Below are 18,904 nucleotides of genomic sequence, written 5' to 3' on the forward strand. Positions count from 1 at the left end.
AAATATCACTCAATTTAGTGTGGTTTAGACATTAGTATATATGCTTGTGATCTCGGGATTAAATCTTACACAATGTTCTTTTTTTTTCTGTGTATGTAGATTACATAGCATAAAATACTCCAAGTGAAGGCGCCACGTAGCATCGTTTCTTGTTTAGGTACCCTTTTAATATTGATATACTGATATAGGTCCAATTTCCTAAAGGTTATCAGCTAGTTAACCTTAAGCAAAGACGGCTCAAAGATCAGGGAGACTTGTACAATCGTATAGAATGAGCCATAACATAAACTTTTCTCTTTATAAAAAAAAGATTATAACATATTCTTTTCATAAGATATGCCCTACATAAATATTCAAACCAGAATTTGTCAAACGATAATTGGGACAAAGCCATCATAATTATGTTTTGTGCAATTCTACCAAAACCTACTCGAAGTAGAATAACGTGCCACCTACATTTACTTGGCCTCCAAGGACTACTTTGCCTCCAAGGAACCAAATCTATACATATAAAATTATCGTTTACCAACTGCTTAATTTCTATCCCAACACAAACCAAAAACCAAATAGAGTGAGAGAGTTTCGTTGGTTATCAGAGCTTTTCTTTCAGAGTTTGTCTTGTAAGAGAACGCCTGATTTTAAATTAAAATTAAGCAATGATAAGTTCAATATTAAAAAGAGAATTAGTCCAATAATGACTAGGTTAATTTCTTTCGGTGACTAGTTTAATCCATTTAGTTACTAGATCTATTTTTATATTTAAATTAAACAGTCTCTTTTAATAATTTTTGTTCCTCCCAATACTAGGAGATTCAGTGATCGATTCTCATCACTGGTCCTAGTGGCTCTTTAGCCCAAACAAAAAAACCAAAAAAGTTTGTTCCACCTGATAATATGGCACTTGCTAAGTGCAAATCTTCTACTTCCACCATAGTTTATGAGTCTAAGAAGCTAGCTTATGGTAACAAAAGGTTTAGAAGAAAGAGTGAATATCTTGATAATGATGATGATGATCGTGACTTGAAGAGGAAATCTTGTCATGCTCATGATAATGATGATGATGAAGAAGAAAGATTACGCGATCAAAGAGAGAGGGAAGAGTTAGAGAGACATATTGCGGAACGAGACGCTTTTCGAACAAGGAAGCTACAAGAGCCAAGATTGACAAAGGAGAAGGTTAAGGAAGATGACATTGTAGCACTTAGAAGAGTTTCAAGACAAAAGTACTTGAAGAAAAGGGAGGAAAAGAAATTGAGGGAGTTTAGAGATGAGATAGAAGATGAACCAAATTTGTTTGATGGTGTTGATGTAAGTGAAGTAGAGCGTCGTGAATTAAGGTACAAAAAGGAAGTGTATGAGTTACTTGTCTCTAAAACAAGGGAAGAACATGCTAGTAATAATGAGTATCGAATGCCGGATGCATATGATCTAGAAGGAAGAGTGGATCAAAAGAAAAGATTTGGTGTAAAAGATGAAGAATTTAAGGGTAAGAATTTGAATCTTTTATGTGAACAACAAAAGTGGGAGCAATATCAGATTGAAAAGGCCACCTTTAAATTTGGTGCACAAGATAAAAGTGCAGACAAGTATGAGTACTTATTCGAAGATGAAATCGAATTCTTGAAAGCTGCTGTAATGGATGAAGATTATAAGTTTGATAGTTCAAAACATAAAGAGGAGATGCTAACTGAGTCACATCAGGAGAAGCGGAAAGCCCTGCCAATCTATCCATTTCGCGGTAAGTTACTTGATGCTATCAGAGACCATCAGGTTCTTATAATTGCTGGAGAAACTGGTTGTGGGAAAACAACTCAGATACCACAGTACCTGTATGAAGCTGGATATGCAAAAACTGGAAAAATTGGATGTACTCAACCTAGGAGAATTGCTGCCATGAGTATTGCTGCTCGTGTTTCACACGAAATGGGTGTGAAACTTGGGCATGAGGTGGGTTACTCTATCAGATTTGAGGATTGTACTTCTGAGAAGACAGTTCTGAAGTATATGACAGATGGTATGTTGCTTCGCGAATTCCAGAGTGAGCCGGAACTTGGTAGTTATAGTGTTATCATGGTGGATGAAGCTCATGAAAGGACAATTCCAACAGACATATTATTTGGCTTAGTTAAGGATGTATGTCGCCTTCGATCTGAGTTTAAGCTACTCATCTCGAGTGCAACTCTTGATGCTGAGAAAATCAGTGATTTTTTCGATTCTGCACCGATATTCATAATTCCAGGGCGGCCTTATGATGTCAAGATATACAACACTAAGGCACCACAGGCTGATTATATGGATGCAGCAATAGTTAAGGCGTTGGAAATACATGTAACAGAAGCACCTGGTGATATACTGATATTTCTTACTGGACAAGAAGAAATTGAAACAATGGAGGAGATGTTAGTGCATAGGGTTAAAAGATTTGGCTCCAAAATAGCTGAGCTTATTATATGCCCTGTCTATGCCAACCTACCAACACATCTGCAGAGTAGAATATTTGACTGTACTCCTGAAGGTGCGCGCAAGGTTGTGCTGGCCACAAATATTGCAGAGACGTCTCTCACAATAGATGGGATTAACTATGTTATAGATCCTGGATTAGTGAAGATGAAGTCGTACAGTCCACGAACAGGGATGGAGTCATTGTTGGTGACACCGATATCTAAGGCATCAGCAAAGCAACGTGCAGGTCGATCAGGCAGAACAGGGCCTGGTAAGTGTTTTAGATTATATACAGCTTACAATTATCAGGAATTGGATGATAATACTATCCCAGAAATTCAGAGAACAAATCTAGCAAATGTTGTTCTTACACTCAAAAGCCTTGGTATTGTAGACTTATTAAACTTTGATTTCATGGATCCACCATCATCTGAGGCTTTATTGAGAGCTCTTGAGTTGCTTTACGCGCTTGGTGCTCTAAATAAGCTGGGTGAGTTAACTAAAGTTGGAAGAAAAATGGCTGAATTTCCTCTTGATCCCATGTTATCAAAGATGATTGTTGCTTCAGAAAAGTATAAATGCTCTGAAGAAATAATCACCATTGCAGCAATGGTTTCAGTTGGAAATTCAATCTTTTACCGTCCAAGGAACAAACAAGTCTTTGCAGATAGTGCTAGAATGAGATTCCATGACGGGAATGTTGGAGATCATATCGCGCTTCTAAAGGTCTACAACGAGTGGAAGTCGAACAACTATGACAACACATGGTGCTTTGAGAATTATATTCAGAACAAGAGTATGAAACTAGCAAGAAACATAAGAGATCAACTCATGAGGTTGTTGGAAAGGGTAGAAATAGGAGTAACATCTAGTATAAACGATTTCGAAGCAATCAAAAAGGCGATCACAGCAGGTTTTTTCCCTCACACAGCACAGTTTCAGAAAGATGGTTCATATAAAAGAGTCAAGTATCCTCAGATTGCACACCTTCATCCTAGTTCAGGTTTAGTGCAGATGAAACCGCAACCAAAATGGGTAGTATATCATGAACTGGTTTTGACAACAAAGGAATATATGAGATGTGTGACTGAGCTGAAATCAGACTGGTTGGTTGAGATTGCTCCTCACTACTATGAGAAGAAGGATGTCACAGCATTTGGCACAAAGAAGATGCCAAGGGATAAAGGACTTTCTGCTTCATAGTCATGATTTTTTTTTTTTTCTGTAGAGCTAAAACTTATAATGTGATAATGTAAATATAATTGTTACAAAGTAATGTAAATATAAGATTGATCTGGTGTTGTAAACTTGGAGTTCACTTTGTTTTTTGTTTTTTAACATTTTATAGATTATTACCTCCGTTCTTTATTAATTTACCCGCATTCCTTTTTTGGGATGTCCCTTATTAGTTTATCCAATTCTTTTGTTTCTATTTTTGGAATGGGACCATTAACTTTCCATACACACACATACAACTTTACTATAAATTAATCCTTTCTCTTTTTTTCTATGTCCTACAACATTATTTCTCCTAAAACTCTGTGCAAAAGAAACCGTTAAACTAATAAAAACTGGAGGAAGTATGTATATATAGTCAGTTTTTCGTTGATATAGTCAATTTTTGTATAATATAATCATCTTTTGTATAATCACTAGTTTTTAGTCCAGGGTTATGCCTCGGGCAATTATAATTTTCATGTTTTAATATTTTCTTTAAAATTATAATACCAAACATTACTTGGTTTAGTGGTTAAAACTTTAATATATATATAAGCTTGAATCATGGGATCAAATCTTTTAGCATGAATTTTCTAATTTTTTATTATAAGTGGATTACATGAATCAAACGCTCTAAGGGATATCACGATAATTCCTTGTTTAGGAACACCTTTTAATATATTAATATTTTTTTTATATAGTCGACCTTTGTATAATATAGTCAATTTTTGTGTGATATAGTCGATTAAATCACAATAAATGATTGTGAACCCATCCCACCTAAAACTAATTCGAAATTATTAGGCATATGGTGAAGTTTTGGTCGCTATACATGATTGATGATTTCAAGGGATTTTCAAATTACACAAGCCGCATGTTTCTATGTAATACATGGCGTAGCAATTACACATGATCCCGATTATTGTATGGATTTTTCAAATTAATAGGCTTTTTATTTGTTTGTGTCAATGATTATTGCTTATTACTATTTTATCGACTTCTTAAACACCCCCCCCAATAAACTTTAGAATTGTGGCTCCGGCATTGATTGAAATAAATCTAACAGAATCATATATAAGCATAATTTTGTCTCTCCTCAGCTTATTTTTGTTAAATTTAACTTACTTTTGCTAAACTTAACTTATTTATATTAAAATTTCACCTTTTTTTTATTGAATTTAATTTATTTTTTCTAAAACTTATTTTTGTTAAGTACAGTTTCTTTATATGTTGTCAATTATTGAACTTTAGCTCATTTATGGTGAATTTATTTTTACTAATCTTATTTTCGCTAAACTTGCCTTATTTGTGGTGAACATAGTTAGTTATGAAAGTTCATGATCAATATTTTTGGTTGCATAATCAAGATTTTCCCAATAAAAAACATCAAAAAGGAACAGGTATAAACTTAGAGCATTTTTGTAAACTATAAGTATATAAATCTTTATGATATCTGCTAAAATATATTGCTAAAAATTGTCAAAGTAGAAAGCTAGTAACAGAGTATGTTCCGAGTTTTACGATGTGTAGGAAACTAAAGTATGTGTGAATTTAGGTAACTAATTTTTAGTATCCTATTTCTTGTACACTTAGGTTTTATAGTTTCCTATATAAACCCATGATGTAATAATCTTAAGATTTGTACTCTCCATCTTAACACAAACACATAATCTTTCTGTTCTTTTTTTCAATATACATCAAACAAAAACATCGACATGAAGATGATAACCACAGAAATCCTGAACAAAACCTCTGAAAACAACTGTTCATTAATCTTAACAATTAGTCATACACTCACCATTAACAACTCTCCTACAGTAATTTCTTTCCTCTACCGCGCTTACCTTGATTATAACAACATCAAACTCAATCTCAACAAGCTTGCATTACCTCCGTCGTTGCAACCATCACTCGAAAAAATTGGTAAACGCGAAAGTATTGAGTTCTTTTGTAGTCATGGAAAGATTGTTTTTGAGAAAATAGATGTCGTTGGGTGTTGTAATGGGTTGGTTTTAATCTCTAGTGGGTTGCACAACGTTGGTATTTCGAACCCGGCAAACGAATGCTTCAAGGTCATACCTTCCATAAACTATCCAGGGTTTTATTCTGAGAACCATGGACAAGGTTACAAGACTAACTATGAGACACCACCTTTCTACAGAATATATTACAGGAAGTATGTGTACAGATATTTTAAGTTCAGGGTTTTTGGATTTGGGTATGATTGTAATAGTCAGTGTTACAAGATTGTATATTTAACACCATTAAAGGCTCACATCTATTGTTTGAAGAAAGACTGTCATTCATGGAGAAGAATTGATTTACCTGAATTCAAGTCATCAAGTGGATTTATACAACAGGGGAACAGCGAAAAAGGGTTATATATTAAGGCTTATAACCATGGTGTATTCACCAACAACCATATACATTGGAATATTACCAAGAACGATCCATTGGTGTTCGAGTACTCGAAAGAAAAAATCCTCGGCTTTGATCTTTGTAAGGAAGAATGGGGTGAAGTACCGGTGCCAGAAGTATTAAATCGCGGTTATTTTCTACAAGGTTACATGTTAAAACCTTACCTCTTAGAGGTAGGTGTGTTGAATGGAAGTTTATGTATCTTGCTGTCGCGAGGTATTAGTTATCCGCATCTTGAGTTATGGATCATGAAGAAATATGCAGTGAAGGAATCATGGATGAAACTATGCAATGTACCAAATGGAAGCGGAATTCCTCTGGCTTATTACATAGAGCAAGATGAATATTTGTTGCCTGGAAAAGAACATGGTTTAGGTTGGTATAATCCTCAAAAGAATAGGGTAAACAAGGTTGAGTTTCATGGATGCGAGTTTACAGGGGAGCATTACTATTCTACTGGAGCAAAGATGTGTATTGAAAGTTTTGCTGATCCGTTTACGAGTATCGAATGAAGAGAACTAGAGAAGGGATTGAGGTCTGAGGAGATCTATCAAGAAGATTAACATAATTACTGTTGGAATTTTCTTCTTCTTGTTTACAATTATGTCATTTTTCTCTTGTATTCTCTCTTTTTAGACCTTAGTTTTGGAGGACACTTCACCTTTGGAGCTAGGGATTTTTCCTCTATATGGAAATTCTTGTGATAATATGTTCTTTCAGTAATTTGAAGCTCACAAGTTTCGTTATACATACCCAAGTGTAATTATGTATGTATCCTTCGCATAATTTAATAGCTCATTGTCTCATGCTCATGTGCAGAAAATATGAGATGGTGTAAAATTTCATTTAAGTGCTGCATTGAGGAGGAACCATAGTGGTATAGTAGGAGGAACCATAGTTGGTAGACGTTGGGCCGAGCCGGGCCCAAGCTTACCCTATCTCGGGGTTTAATTAGTAATTAAGGTTTGGGAGGTCAATTTTTTTGTAGCATAAAAATAGATTTCGCACTTGTAATGAGAACAGAAACAGAGAAAGATGGAAAGTGTTCATGTGATGAAGCGAGAGATCGAAAGACTTGCAAACCAAATAAAATTGTACATTTAATTGGAAATATCTAAAGATTGAATATTTGCATTGATTTCCCAAGAAATATTTGGGCTTTTTTGTTCATAAAAATAAATTTGTTGATTATTTGTAGCGAGAAGTAGAGATGGCCACTAGTGCGAGCTGAGCAGGCCAGTCTGTAGGCCATGTCCCACAACCGAACTGTGAAATCCACAATTTGGACAAGCTAGTCCACATGATGAAAAATCTTGGCACACCGACCTGTTACCAACTTTCATGGTTCGGGGAGCGGTTCTGGCATTTCATGTACTTATTTGCGGAAAACAAAGGGACTATCATAATTCATATCATATTTTCATAAATAACATGATGATTGGGACTTATTATTAGCCAAGTAAACATTCCCATGGAACTATTGTCGTGAACTCGCGATGCGTGTCAAAGTGAAACTCATTCAAAGCTCTCAATTTGCGTTATAATTATCCAGAGTGTAATTATAACCCCTTCACATGATTTAAAGCTCATTGTCCAAGCTCATGTGCACAAAATTTGAGATGGTGTAAATTTTCATTGAGGAACCATGGTGGTATAGTAGAGAGAGCAACATGTATGCAGGTAAATTGGCAAAAGAAAAAAGGTTGGTACATGTTGGGGCGACACTGGACCCAAGCTTACCCTATCTCGGGGCACAAGCATGCCCATCCCTAACCCCTCCCCCCTCCCCCCAACCTAATACTGGCATGAGGATTTGAACCCATGCCTAGTGCCTTGAAGTCGGGGTGTGGGGATCCATTGCTCTTATTGAACCCCCCCCCCCCCTCTCTATATCCCGAAATAAAGGCACTTCTTCCGTTCTCAAGAAAATGCGACATATGACACAAATATTAACAGAACCCAAAAGTGATGCAGAGTGCTCATCGTACATTCAGGCTACGCTACAAAAAATTTGAGCTACCTATTACTCAAATGATATCCAAAGCAGCAAGAAAGTGGCTTTAGCCTTTATGTACACATGTTTGCATAAAAACATATTTTACATATGTATTGAGAATAGAAACAGAGAAAAATGGAAGTGTTTACGCTATGAAGCGAAAGAGTGAACGAGTTGCAAACCAAAAAAAAAATTTACAGTTAGATAGGAAGTATTGCATTGATTTCAAATCGCAGGAAATATTTGGGTTTTTTATTCATATGAATGGATCTGTAGACTATTTGCAGCAAGAAGCTTGAATAACAAGGGTCAGGTCATTCTTATTAAGAGGTGTAAGATCCAATTTTTAAAGTCTAAACTGACCCATAACAGCAAAAACCTTGCATCCCAAGTAAATCCTTGTATGCAACTACTTATTTAAGACCATCTCTCCCCTTCACTTGCATCATACATACAATATCAGATCCCATCTAAAATCTCAGTTCACCCACACCAGACACCACCATTCTCTTTTTGCTTTGTTTCAAAATGGCATCCAGCAAAAGCATTCCCATGGAAGTAACCATAGAAATCCTATCACAATTACCGGTCAACTCTCTCTCCAGATTCAAATGCGTATGCAAGTACTGGAAAAATCTCATCGAAAGCCCGGATTTCTTCAAACTCCATCTCAACAGATCCCTCAAGATCAACTCCTACAATTGCTCCCTTATCCTAACCATCAATCGTACTGTCATCATCAATCGCACCCCTAACATCGTCTCTTCCCTCTACCGCGCTTACCTTGACCATAACAACATCAATCTCAATATCAACAAGCTTGTATTGCCACCATCATTTCAACCATCTCACCCAACACCTACTGAATGGCACAGATGTGGTGTCTCTAGTAGGGGAAATGTAGAATATGGAAGAATTGAGGTTGCCGGCTCTTGCAATGGGTTGGTTTTGATCTTAAATGGGTTACATCACATTGCGGTTTGCAACCCAGCAATTAAACAAGAACATGCCACCTTCAAGATCCTTCCTTGCATTACCTATCTTGGGTATGGTTCTTTCGGTTATAATCCCGAGACTTATCTTCAACACTACTACGGGCTGAATCATGAGAATCAACCTTACCAAAACTATGCTTGTAGATTTTACAGTTTCAGGGTTTTTGGGTTTGGCTATGATTGTTACAGCCATTGCTATAAGATTGTATATTTAACTCCAAAGAGGGCTCTCGTTTACAGTACAATGAATGACAGCAGCTCATGGAGGAAGATTAATTTACCTGATTTTGAGCAAGGCTTAAATCACTCGAGTAGATTTTTACCATTGGAGAACCAGGAAAGAGTGGTATATATCCAGGCATATAACCATGGCGTAGCAACAAACAACCACTTACATTGGCATATTACCAAGTATGATCAACAAATTATTGAATACTCAGAAGAAATGATTATAAGCTTTGACCTCCAAAAGGAAGAATGGGGTGAAGTGCCGATGCCAGATAGATTAGATCAGGGGTATTTTTTGCAAGGTTACAAATCAAAATCATACATCCTAGAGCTTGGAGTGTTGAATGGATGTTTATGCCTCTTGATATCTCGAGGTATTAGTCATCCTCATCTTGAGTTGTGGATCATGAAGGCATATGGGGTGAAGGAATCATGGACAAAGTTGTGCTATGTACCAAATGGAAGCGGAATTCCTCTGGTTTATCTCCCAGAGAGGAATGAATTGTTGTTGCCAGGAGACTATCATGCTTTAGGTTGGTATAAACTAAAAGGGAAGAGGATAAGGAAGCTTGAGTTTCATGGAAGTGGGTTTACTGGGGAACATTTCTATTCAATTAATGTAAACATGTGTATTGAAAGTTTAGTTCATCCGTTTACAAGTATAGAAGAAGGAAGAGACGAAACAGAGGAAATCTATCAAGAGGCAGAATAAGTCAGGCATTCCATAGTTCTTTTGGTTGGTGTGTTAGACTATGCAGTTTCTTTTCTTGCTGCTAGTATAAGTGTTGACTTTGGGAAATTTGTGGTTTTGTTTGGTAAACAGTGTCTGGTTGGGCACTTTTCTAGGAAACGTTTCAAGCAAGTCTGGAGGAAAGCTCTTCTTAGACCAGAGATTCACCTAAGAGCTAGAGCTGATCACACAACGCATAGAGTTTTTGCCTGATATTTGTGCTTTCAATAATAAAAATCCGACTTAATATAGATGTTTCACCTCATAGCAAGCAAAAGTGCAATTTTTTTTATCAAGAAGTGCCTTTCATACTTAAGCGGGCCTCAACAAATGGGAAGTGTAAACAAGGGGGAAATCACTATTGATGACAACATGCATCTGTTTGTTAACATATGCGTCTTAAGATAACACAACAACAAAAATGATACGGAAAGGCTACTTCTCATTCATATAGCAATGATTCGAAGTACTTATTTTTATACTAAGCTTATCATCACCATGAAAAATAAATATACTTTCAAAGTACAATTATATTAAGCAGCAAAATTTTAGAATGGAACAGAGAACACTTAAATTGCTGAAGGACTGGTGATTGTGCAATAAAGCTGTAAATTGAAAGCCTAGCTCTTCTAAGGAGTAATGTGCTAATGTCATTTATGTCAAACTGCAAGAAGCAAATTAGAAGGAAGGAGGATCATTAAAACATGACTAACACAACACAGAATTAGTTTTGCTAATGTTATTTTCCAATATGAACCAATGTGCGGGTACAATTCCTATCTAATGATCTAATTAATCACATCATATAACCTACTTTGGCATCTTAACCTGTCAATCGAAGTTAATTAGTTCAAATCATCTACATTTCATAGCTGCAGAATGAAAATTTTGCAGCTAAACACCTAAAAGGAAGGATGAAAAACACAGAGAAACTACCCATTTCCATTGAAATATGCCGGAAACAAGGCCAGAGTTAATGATTAACACTGCCGGTGCACATACTAACAAGATCCATCAATGTGGAGTACAATGCATCCAAAGACAAATGACCCAAGAACCGCCTAGAAGGAGACTCACCATCAGGAAGATCTGCCTGAAGTGTGTGCTCCTCAGTAGACCCGTCCTCCACCATCAGCCACCAAGAGATGCATCCCAGTTCATCTTCCGGATCAACATGTGCAACTAAGCTCAGCTTCTCACCTTGTTCAAGTTCCAAGGAAAGGCAGAGAAAATCCCGGTTTGTTTTTATCCCCACCATCAATGCCTCCTCGTGAAGCCAGGATATGATTTGACTAGCTATCTGTCATTCAAAGCCACAAAACCTCAGCAAAAAAAATCACTTAAGAGTTCACATCTCAACATAGAAAGTAAACAACTTGCTCCTGCAACAGTTAAGAGGTACAAGCTTACCTGCAACAGTAGCACCATCGGAAGATCTACTAAGTCACAATTGAATCTGTTCTTGGAGCCCATAGCATCAGGATTACCTTTGAACAAACCAACCACATTAGGAGCACCTCCCCCTTCAATGTTGATACAATCATCTTTCACTACCACCCTTGTCTGAAATAGTAACTTGTTATCTTTAATTTGGTCCTCGTCTGATCTCCATGCCTGACATTGTGCATTAAATACGACTTCGGGAACTTTCACAGATAACGCCCATGAAGAAGTCCGTGAATGCCAGGTAGGTTGTGATATTAGCTGGAGATATGGAATCTTGGTGACCTAGTTGATACAAATAAAAACACCAAGAGCGCGAAACAAGTCATATATGCAAGTCCTCCTTTAGTTGACAAAAATTATGTACTTCCTCCGTTTCAATTTAGTTGTGACACTTTCTATTATGGGAAGTTTCAATTTAGTTGTGACACTTACATTTTGAGTAATAACTTCTCTCTATCTATCTCCTAGCACATGGGACCCTTTTAGTTTCTTTCTCTATATCTCTCCTCTCCAAAAATTGTCTAGGAGTCCGTGATTTTAAAAGTGTCACAACTAAATTGAAACGGAAGAAGTAATAGAGTTCACATTCATGAATACCAGGTTTTCCAGCTCTGTAAGAACTTTGTTTGAGAAGTCTCGGTGAGCCAGAGAAAGGCAGAAATGATTCACAAGACCCGCAGCATCATTTTGCGGCTGGCTAGATTGAACTTTACCAGGCAATGCTGATTGGTGCTTCACCTTTGTAAATATTTCATCATGGAAAAGCTTTTGCAGATATATTTCATAAGTAATTGGATTGGAATGTCCAGATAGTGGTTTCATATTTTGCTTGCTGACCACCATGCTTGACCCTTTAGATAGATCGTCCACATCCTGAGTGTCACTGCTATCAGTACCTTGATCTTCCTGATTGTATGGCATTAGTGATATAAATACAGATACCCCTGGTTTTATGCTCAATTCCAAATAATTTTCTCGTATTCCAGTCACATTGACCCCCAAAGATGGATTAAACGATTCACGGCTAACTAACTCAAATACCTATCAATAGAAACATAGCATGTTAATAGGACGGACATGGTGAAAAGTAAAAATGCTCCAACAAGAAAGGGGGGATTAGTAAATAGTTTAACACACCTACCTGTTCATAGAATATAGCCCTATGGGCATCGCAAAGGACCGTGTGTGTTTCTCGTACACGATCATCATCACTAAGAGGATCCTTCTTATCTTCTCTTAAAGATTCTTCAGCTGTATGCACATTCATTTTCTCAGATCCTTCTGGACTATCAACTGGATGAGCATCCAGAAAACCAAAGTGGAAAGAGCGACATGAACTTTTAGACAAATTCACAGCCAACATGCCAGATGAATCATGGTCCACACGAACCATAGAAAAAGCTGGGGCTCGGGCAACAGCTGACTGCTCATGGGCTGCTTTGTTGGAAAGATCAATCAAGAAACCGTCGCTACTAGGAGCATTTGCAGCCAAGCGATGCCATTTGACCTTCCAATTCTGCTGCAAACTGTCAGCTTGTCAGGAAAGAGAATGAATATTTTTAATGTTGAGAAATGGAAAGGCAAAGAAAAACACATCAGCCTTTCCAGATAGACCAAGTGGAATAAGGTTTGACCATAGCATGAAATTGTTATATGTTTACCCATTGCCAAACATTGCGTTTAACTAAGATTTAGGTGAACCTCCAATTATAATCAGAAACACAAATAATTATGCAGACCTTAAATAAAACAATATAGTGTATATTCATATAAATGCAGAGAGAAGCAGTGAACATATACAGATCTTATAAACGTAACATTGAGCCTCAACCCCTGGGACCCAAAAGAAAGAAAAAAAAATAAAACAAAGGAATGATAATGGAAACATCAAATATAATCAAACTAAACTACTTATGAGATAAACGACAATTAGGACATGGCATGCAAAAGCACCAATTAATAAAAAATTTTGACAAAAGAGGAAATCCAAAGCATCAGCTCTTTCATACTCACCGAATAAGAGCTCCATAAAATCTTGCTTCCCTGGAAATCTGATGTTCCAAGGATTTGGCAGACTGCTTAAAGTACTTACTAAGATGCTGCAATAGAAGCAAAGAAGGAAAAGAAGCACAGAAAGTCAAAAACTTTATTCTATCAGCATGTAAAAAGATATTGTTCATGTTAACTGCATTTGCTATTCCAGACTGGGAAAAGCATAAAGTTGTACTCCCTCCGTTTCTTTTTAATTTACTCACTTCAATTTGGGGGAGAACCAAGGACGAAGTACAAAAGTATGAGAGAGAAACTGAAAAGGTGGAGACAAAAACTGAAAAGTGAGATAGAGAAACAAAAGAGTAAGTTAAAATATTAAAAAGTGAATGACATGGTGAAAAAAGAGGAGAAAGTAGATGTGATATGTTACCAAAAATAGAAAAAGCAACAGCGTGTAGATTAAAAAGGAACGGACTAAAAAGGAAAGTGCGTAGACTAAAAAGAAACAGAGGGAGTAATAAATTACTTTACACGACCATGAGGGCAATGGTATATACCAGTGAGATTAAACTACAAAAGGACTAATGGCATACCCGATAACACTGTAGCTTAGTTGCAGCAGACACTGCAAGGTCATTAAGGGATTCATTAGGCAATGGTTTTGGTCTATTCATATGAGCCACTGTAACTGCATCATTGGCTTCAACCTGAGCAATTAGCCAAAAATTGCACATCAGCACTTTTTATAAGGCATATTACAAGCTAAAGTATGTCAAACAAAGGTTTGTGTCAATGGTGAAAAATTCGAGCTGCAATATTCTAGATCAGCATACACACACATTAATGCATGACAACCACCCTTACCCAAAACTGATAGGACCATAAATAACACAGTACTCTCAAATTTGCATCTAAAGCTCCATCAACTTGCTAAACTCCCAGAGAAGAAATAGACAGCAGTTTATCAGGGCATGAGAATGTTAAATCAGGAATATTAGGCAAATGAGAATGGCATTGCCTGATAACAATTAACCTATAATCCCCCCCCCCAACACACACACACACACACAACACCACAATCAATGTACAAAAAAAGATTAGCTCTTTGCTCAGCAAACTAGTTCCTATTATATAGATCAACAAACTATATTATAATTGTGAAGCTGAAACTTTCATCTATAAATCTTACAAAATTGCTCAATTCCCTATGAGTAGAAGGTCAATTGGTCACCAGTCTTTAGGGTGCCAAACTATGTTCGCTTGACCTAAAAAGACCTATTCTAAATCTTTTATAATCTGATCTAATTTGGTCTCACGATCTCATCAGATTTCTCTGGTCTGACTGGATTTTTGGTTTTACTTTTAATATAAAACATCTTGTTTGGTGAATTGGTCGAATTTGAATAATTCTAGTATGGTCTAATCTGAATATTATTTTGTCTCATTTGGTTTGAATATATTGGTCTAGTTTGGTCTGATCTAACTTCAACAAGGATAAGCAAATAAGCAATAAGTTACAAAAAAAAAAGTGGAAGAAAGCAAGCCAACATCCAAGATCTTGAGAAGTATTAACTGAGACACAAACTTCTTAAAATAAGTAGATAAAGTTACTAATAAACAGCATGTTTAACAAGTGAAGCTCGAATGAACAACCAAATTTTCAAATCTCTCCTAAATACAGTGAAGAGGGGTTATTTCATGTCTAAGATATCAAATATGATGAGGAGCAATGATGATGAAAAAGCTCCAAGAAAGTGGAAAATATTACTCCTAAACACCAGAAGAATTAACACCAATTTTCAACAAATCAAGCTCAGATTATATCTAAGTAAATTGCCCCATAGAAACTTGCACACTTCAAAAACAACCTCAATTTATCAAAATTACCACAGATATCCATTGCAAAGTTCAAGCTACTAAACAGATTCAGATTCTTATTAAGCAAATCAAGCTCAAATTTGAACTCTAAACTCAAAAAATTCGCATCCAAAATACTCACAATAACAAAAAAAAAACCAATCATACAAACCTCAATGTTGCATCAAAATACACCACATATTCTGGCGCAAAATTCAAATTTTGCAGTTAAAAACTCTCACAATTACAAAATTAAACCTTCATACTTCACATAAAACCTCAATTTCGCACTTATACATATACAAATCGGCAGCGCAAAATTCAAATTTCGCAGTGAAACCTACTCAACAACATCGCCAGAATTCACAATTACATCTCCAAAAAAAGAATTAAAACACATACAAATTCATTGTTCCTAAAATTAGCTTACAGTGTTGATGAGATCAATGATAACGGATAGTTCTTGATGAGCCGATTTCAAATTTTCGATCATTCCTTGCCATGTAGACGGCGCAGATGCTTCCTTCGCCTTCTTCTGCTTCTTAGAGTCTCTCTCCAACGCCCAAGCGAAGTCGATTCTACGAATCAAGTTCACTGTCTTTTCTTCGTATTCGATTTCGCTGCCATGTTTAACAATCACAAATCAAAATCACCGGAAAAAATTTAGATGAAGTGAGAGGAAAATGAAGGTTTAGTTGAGAGGAGAGAGAGAGAGAGAGTACGGAGGGAAGCGTTCGAGGCCGGATTCTTCGATGATGTCGAGGCGCTTGATAGGGAGTTTATCGAGAGATATTTCCATGTCTCCTCCATCCGCCATTTTTGAGCTTTTGCTGGAATTTGATTTTTCCGGGAGAATTTTGCAAGGGTGAGCTCAAGCTGCTCAACTGCTCAAGTAAGCCCTAACTGGCAGTACATTTGAGTTTTGAGTGAGAATAAAACTTTTTTTTGGAAAAATTATTTTAAATTGGTTAAGCGTTGCGCGTTCTCCTTACAATAAGTCAATTTTTCGATTAACTATGAAGTTAATATTGTATCTGCTTTTGCGGTAAATGAGTTAAATTACAATGTATCACAACTTCAACGTCATTAACGCGTTTACTGTTGAAGTAATTACAAAGTTGATTTATTCTAAGATAATCAAAAGATTGACTTATTTTGATAATATCAACCAAAGGTTGACTTGTCTCTTGTTAATATTAACTCCATTTCACAATACATGCACCATCTTCCTCTTTTGGATGTTTCACAATAGATGCACCATTTCCTCTTTTGTATGTTTCACAATACATCTCCTCCTTTAAAACATAATCACATGAGTTTAAAAAGCAATCGCAACACTCTTTTTCCTCACTATTGATTTGTGTGTCATATAGAAATTGTGCATGTATTGTGAAATGAAGGTAGTATTTCACTCAATTTGTTTAGTTGCACAATTTGATTCTAGTTTTATATGCACGCAATGCGTGCAAAAATACATTGAGGGGACGTTTGGTATAATCAATGTAAACGGAATGTAAAGGATTTGAATAAGGATGGGAAATTAAAATAATCATTGTTACCTTTAATAGTTGTTTGGTATCCTAGTGTAGTGAAAACAATTGAAAGGTTTATGATTAAGGAATGAAAGGTAATTTGTTTTCATTAGTTTGACAAGGATAACAAATTGGGGGATTATGTTTCCCAGCGAAAACTGTATTTGTTACTTAACACTCATACCAAACATTTAGAAATGAAAATGTTTATCTGAATCCATTTCCTATACGAAACATCCTCTGAAAATTATTAAATTAATTGGGTAGAAGAACTCTCTTTGCATGCATTTTTTTAAATAAAAAAAAATCGCTCGTCAGTTTAAATGTGGTATTTTTTCCCCTTTTTTGTTTAAATGAGGTATGTAGTTATCAAAATTTTTATCCTTTTTCTATTTTTCAGTGTCACCCATGTGTTTTCTTATGTAATAGGGATTTGAGTACTATGTATTAACCAACTTTAACAACTTTTCACTTACCATTATATTAGGAAATAACATATTCAAGTGGGTCTTGTTAAATACTTCCTCTGTTTTTTGTAGTTGAACCATTTCTTTTAGTCACACTTGTCAATTCACTATTTTGAACCTTTATATCTATAATTATCAATAAATAAATATTACAAAAAGTTGATATTTGAATAATATACAATGAGACGAATCTAACAAGATTCCACATGATTATATTTTTCCTTAAGTACAAAACACAAAAGATAGTCAATCGATGATGTAAGCGGGAATGGCAGAGAGAGTGGCAATAATGAGAAAGCCTTGGTAACCAACTGTTTGAGTCCAAAAAAGACTCAAACACTCAAAAAGTTACACAATGGTACCATTATAACCTGGTATTGGTATCAAATTGTTATCAGGATTGGTACCAAGCAACCTTACTTTGGTATCAAAATTTTCGGACTTTGGTACCAATCTAACCTAGCATTGGTACCAAACAACACGCGCGTGAAATTTCCAAGGCTTAAAATGACCAAAATGCCCCCGTTTGAGTCCCCTAAGAGACTCAAACGGTTGGTTGCCTAGACAAACTCGGCAATAATAAGGATTGTTATGCCATTCTTAGACAAATTTTTCGTTTTCCAAGAGGCCAACTTTGATTGGATCATTTTCACAATGTGGCCAAGCTAATTTTTGGATCATTACCAAAATTGTAATAACCAATAAGCTTGCAAGAGATTCAAGTTACGTGTTACGTGCGTGCCTCAAAAATATTTCTAATAAATTACTCGAATAATATTAAATTTACTCAAAATTATCTTATGCTATTACTTATATATCCTTGATGCTATAGCTAGTGTATAATTCTAATTACTTCAACCGTCTAATTTATTTCCAAAAAAGGTCTTAGGTAACGCGGCCTTAATTAATAGAAGTAACTCCAAAAATCACAATAAGAAGTCATCCTTAAAATGAAATTTAATATTCAAGACATAATGTAGGTGGATTTCTAATGCATAGGCGGTGTGAGCATAGATTTGAGTTCTACTCCAATATAATGAAAGTTTTTAAATTTGAAAATGTTTTAAAAGAAGTCGCCAATAAATTTTTAAATGGACAATCATAAATAATCGGATATTCACGAAGAGACAATTTAAAAGAGACTTGTCTAATGTAGTTTTACCCCAATATGACTTCATATTTGGTCAATGAACAAAAAATTGAGCTCGAAAGTAAGGGTACGAATATGATCATGAATCAAATTCACCCGTTATTGACCTCTACTAAATACAATTTGTTATCCAAGTTTATGTTAATAAACAATCAAGCAAGATTATTTTCATGCACCTTAAAATTAATATAAGTCGGTAATTTAAAAACGAAAAGACTAATTTATGGTAAGTTTATTAAACAAATAAGTTACTAAGATTCTAAACCAATTGTTCAAATAATCCAAATTTAATGTTGGAATAGTTTTTTAGGTCTTTTATTAACAAATAACAAAATACTAAATGTGATAAAGAAGATAAGGGAAATCAATCAATCATACAAAAAAGTATACATAATGAAGAAAGCATTAGAAAAGGGTTAGAATATATATATAC

At 35.6% G+C, this 18,904-nt stretch overlaps 4 protein-coding genes across 4 annotated transcripts; 3 read left to right on the forward strand and 1 right to left on the reverse strand.

Moving 5' to 3' along the window:
- Positions 1 to 597: 597 nt before the first annotated feature.
- Positions 598 to 4,133, forward strand: LOC104902462 (pre-mRNA-splicing factor ATP-dependent RNA helicase DEAH1). Its single transcript, XM_019251338.3, has one exon. It carries the CDS (start codon positions 895 to 897, stop codon positions 3,643 to 3,645), a length of 2,751 nt encoding a protein of 916 aa, XP_019106883.2. The 5' UTR covers positions 598 to 894; the 3' UTR covers positions 3,646 to 4,133.
- Positions 4,134 to 5,375: 1,242 nt separating this feature from the next.
- LOC109135780 (F-box protein CPR1-like) lies at positions 5,376 to 6,590 on the forward strand. The gene has a single exon (XM_019251339.2). The coding sequence runs from the start codon at positions 5,376 to 5,378 to the stop codon at positions 6,588 to 6,590; it is 1,215 nt and encodes a 404-aa protein (XP_019106884.2).
- Positions 6,591 to 8,602: 2,012 nt separating this feature from the next.
- On the forward strand, positions 8,603 to 10,263 carry LOC104902463 (F-box protein CPR1). Its single transcript, XM_010690252.3, has one exon. The coding sequence runs from the start codon at positions 8,603 to 8,605 to the stop codon at positions 10,007 to 10,009; it is 1,407 nt and encodes a 468-aa protein (XP_010688554.2). The 3' UTR covers positions 10,010 to 10,263.
- A 488-nt stretch (positions 10,264 to 10,751) lies between these two features.
- On the reverse strand, positions 10,752 to 16,226 carry LOC104902067 (mediator of RNA polymerase II transcription subunit 17). Its single transcript, XM_010689732.4, has 8 exons — positions 16,045 to 16,226; positions 15,753 to 15,942; positions 14,059 to 14,172; positions 13,487 to 13,572; positions 12,615 to 12,999; positions 12,071 to 12,514; positions 11,438 to 11,755; positions 10,752 to 11,327 (listed from the first exon to the last, which is right to left on the reverse strand). The coding sequence occupies exons 1-8, from the start codon at positions 16,137 to 16,139 to the stop codon at positions 11,001 to 11,003; spliced, it is 1,959 nt and encodes a 652-aa protein (XP_010688034.1). The 5' UTR covers positions 16,140 to 16,226; the 3' UTR covers positions 10,752 to 11,000.
- Positions 16,227 to 18,904: the final 2,678 nt, after the last annotated feature.

This window comes from Beta vulgaris, chromosome 8 (genome assembly GCF_026745355.1).
Source record: "Beta vulgaris subsp. vulgaris cultivar EL10 chromosome 8, EL10.2, whole genome shotgun sequence".
Classification (NCBI taxonomy): Eukaryota; Viridiplantae; Streptophyta; class Magnoliopsida; order Caryophyllales; family Amaranthaceae; genus Beta; species Beta vulgaris.

Bases quoted from the DNA above. Each gene is read 5' to 3' on its own strand.
- LOC109135780 (XM_019251339.2), top strand. From the start codon at position 5,376: ATGAAGATGATAACCACAGAAATCCTGAACAAAACCTCTGAAAACAAC.
- LOC104902067 (XM_010689732.4), bottom strand. From the start codon at position 16,139: ATGGCGGATGGAGGAGACATGGAAATATCTCTCGATAAACTCCCTATC. The intron at 14,173-15,752 runs GTAAGCTAATTT...CTAATTGCTCAG, and splicing joins TCATTGATCTCATCAACACT to GTTGAAGCCAATGATGCAGT. The intron at 11,328-11,437 runs GTAAGCTTGTAC...TTTGAATGACAG, and splicing joins CGATGGTGCTACTGTTGCAG to ATAGCTAGTCAAATCATATC.
- LOC104902462 (XM_019251338.3), top strand. From the start codon at position 895: ATGGCACTTGCTAAGTGCAAATCTTCTACTTCCACCATAGTTTATGAG.
- LOC104902463 (XM_010690252.3), top strand. From the start codon at position 8,603: ATGGCATCCAGCAAAAGCATTCCCATGGAAGTAACCATAGAAATCCTA.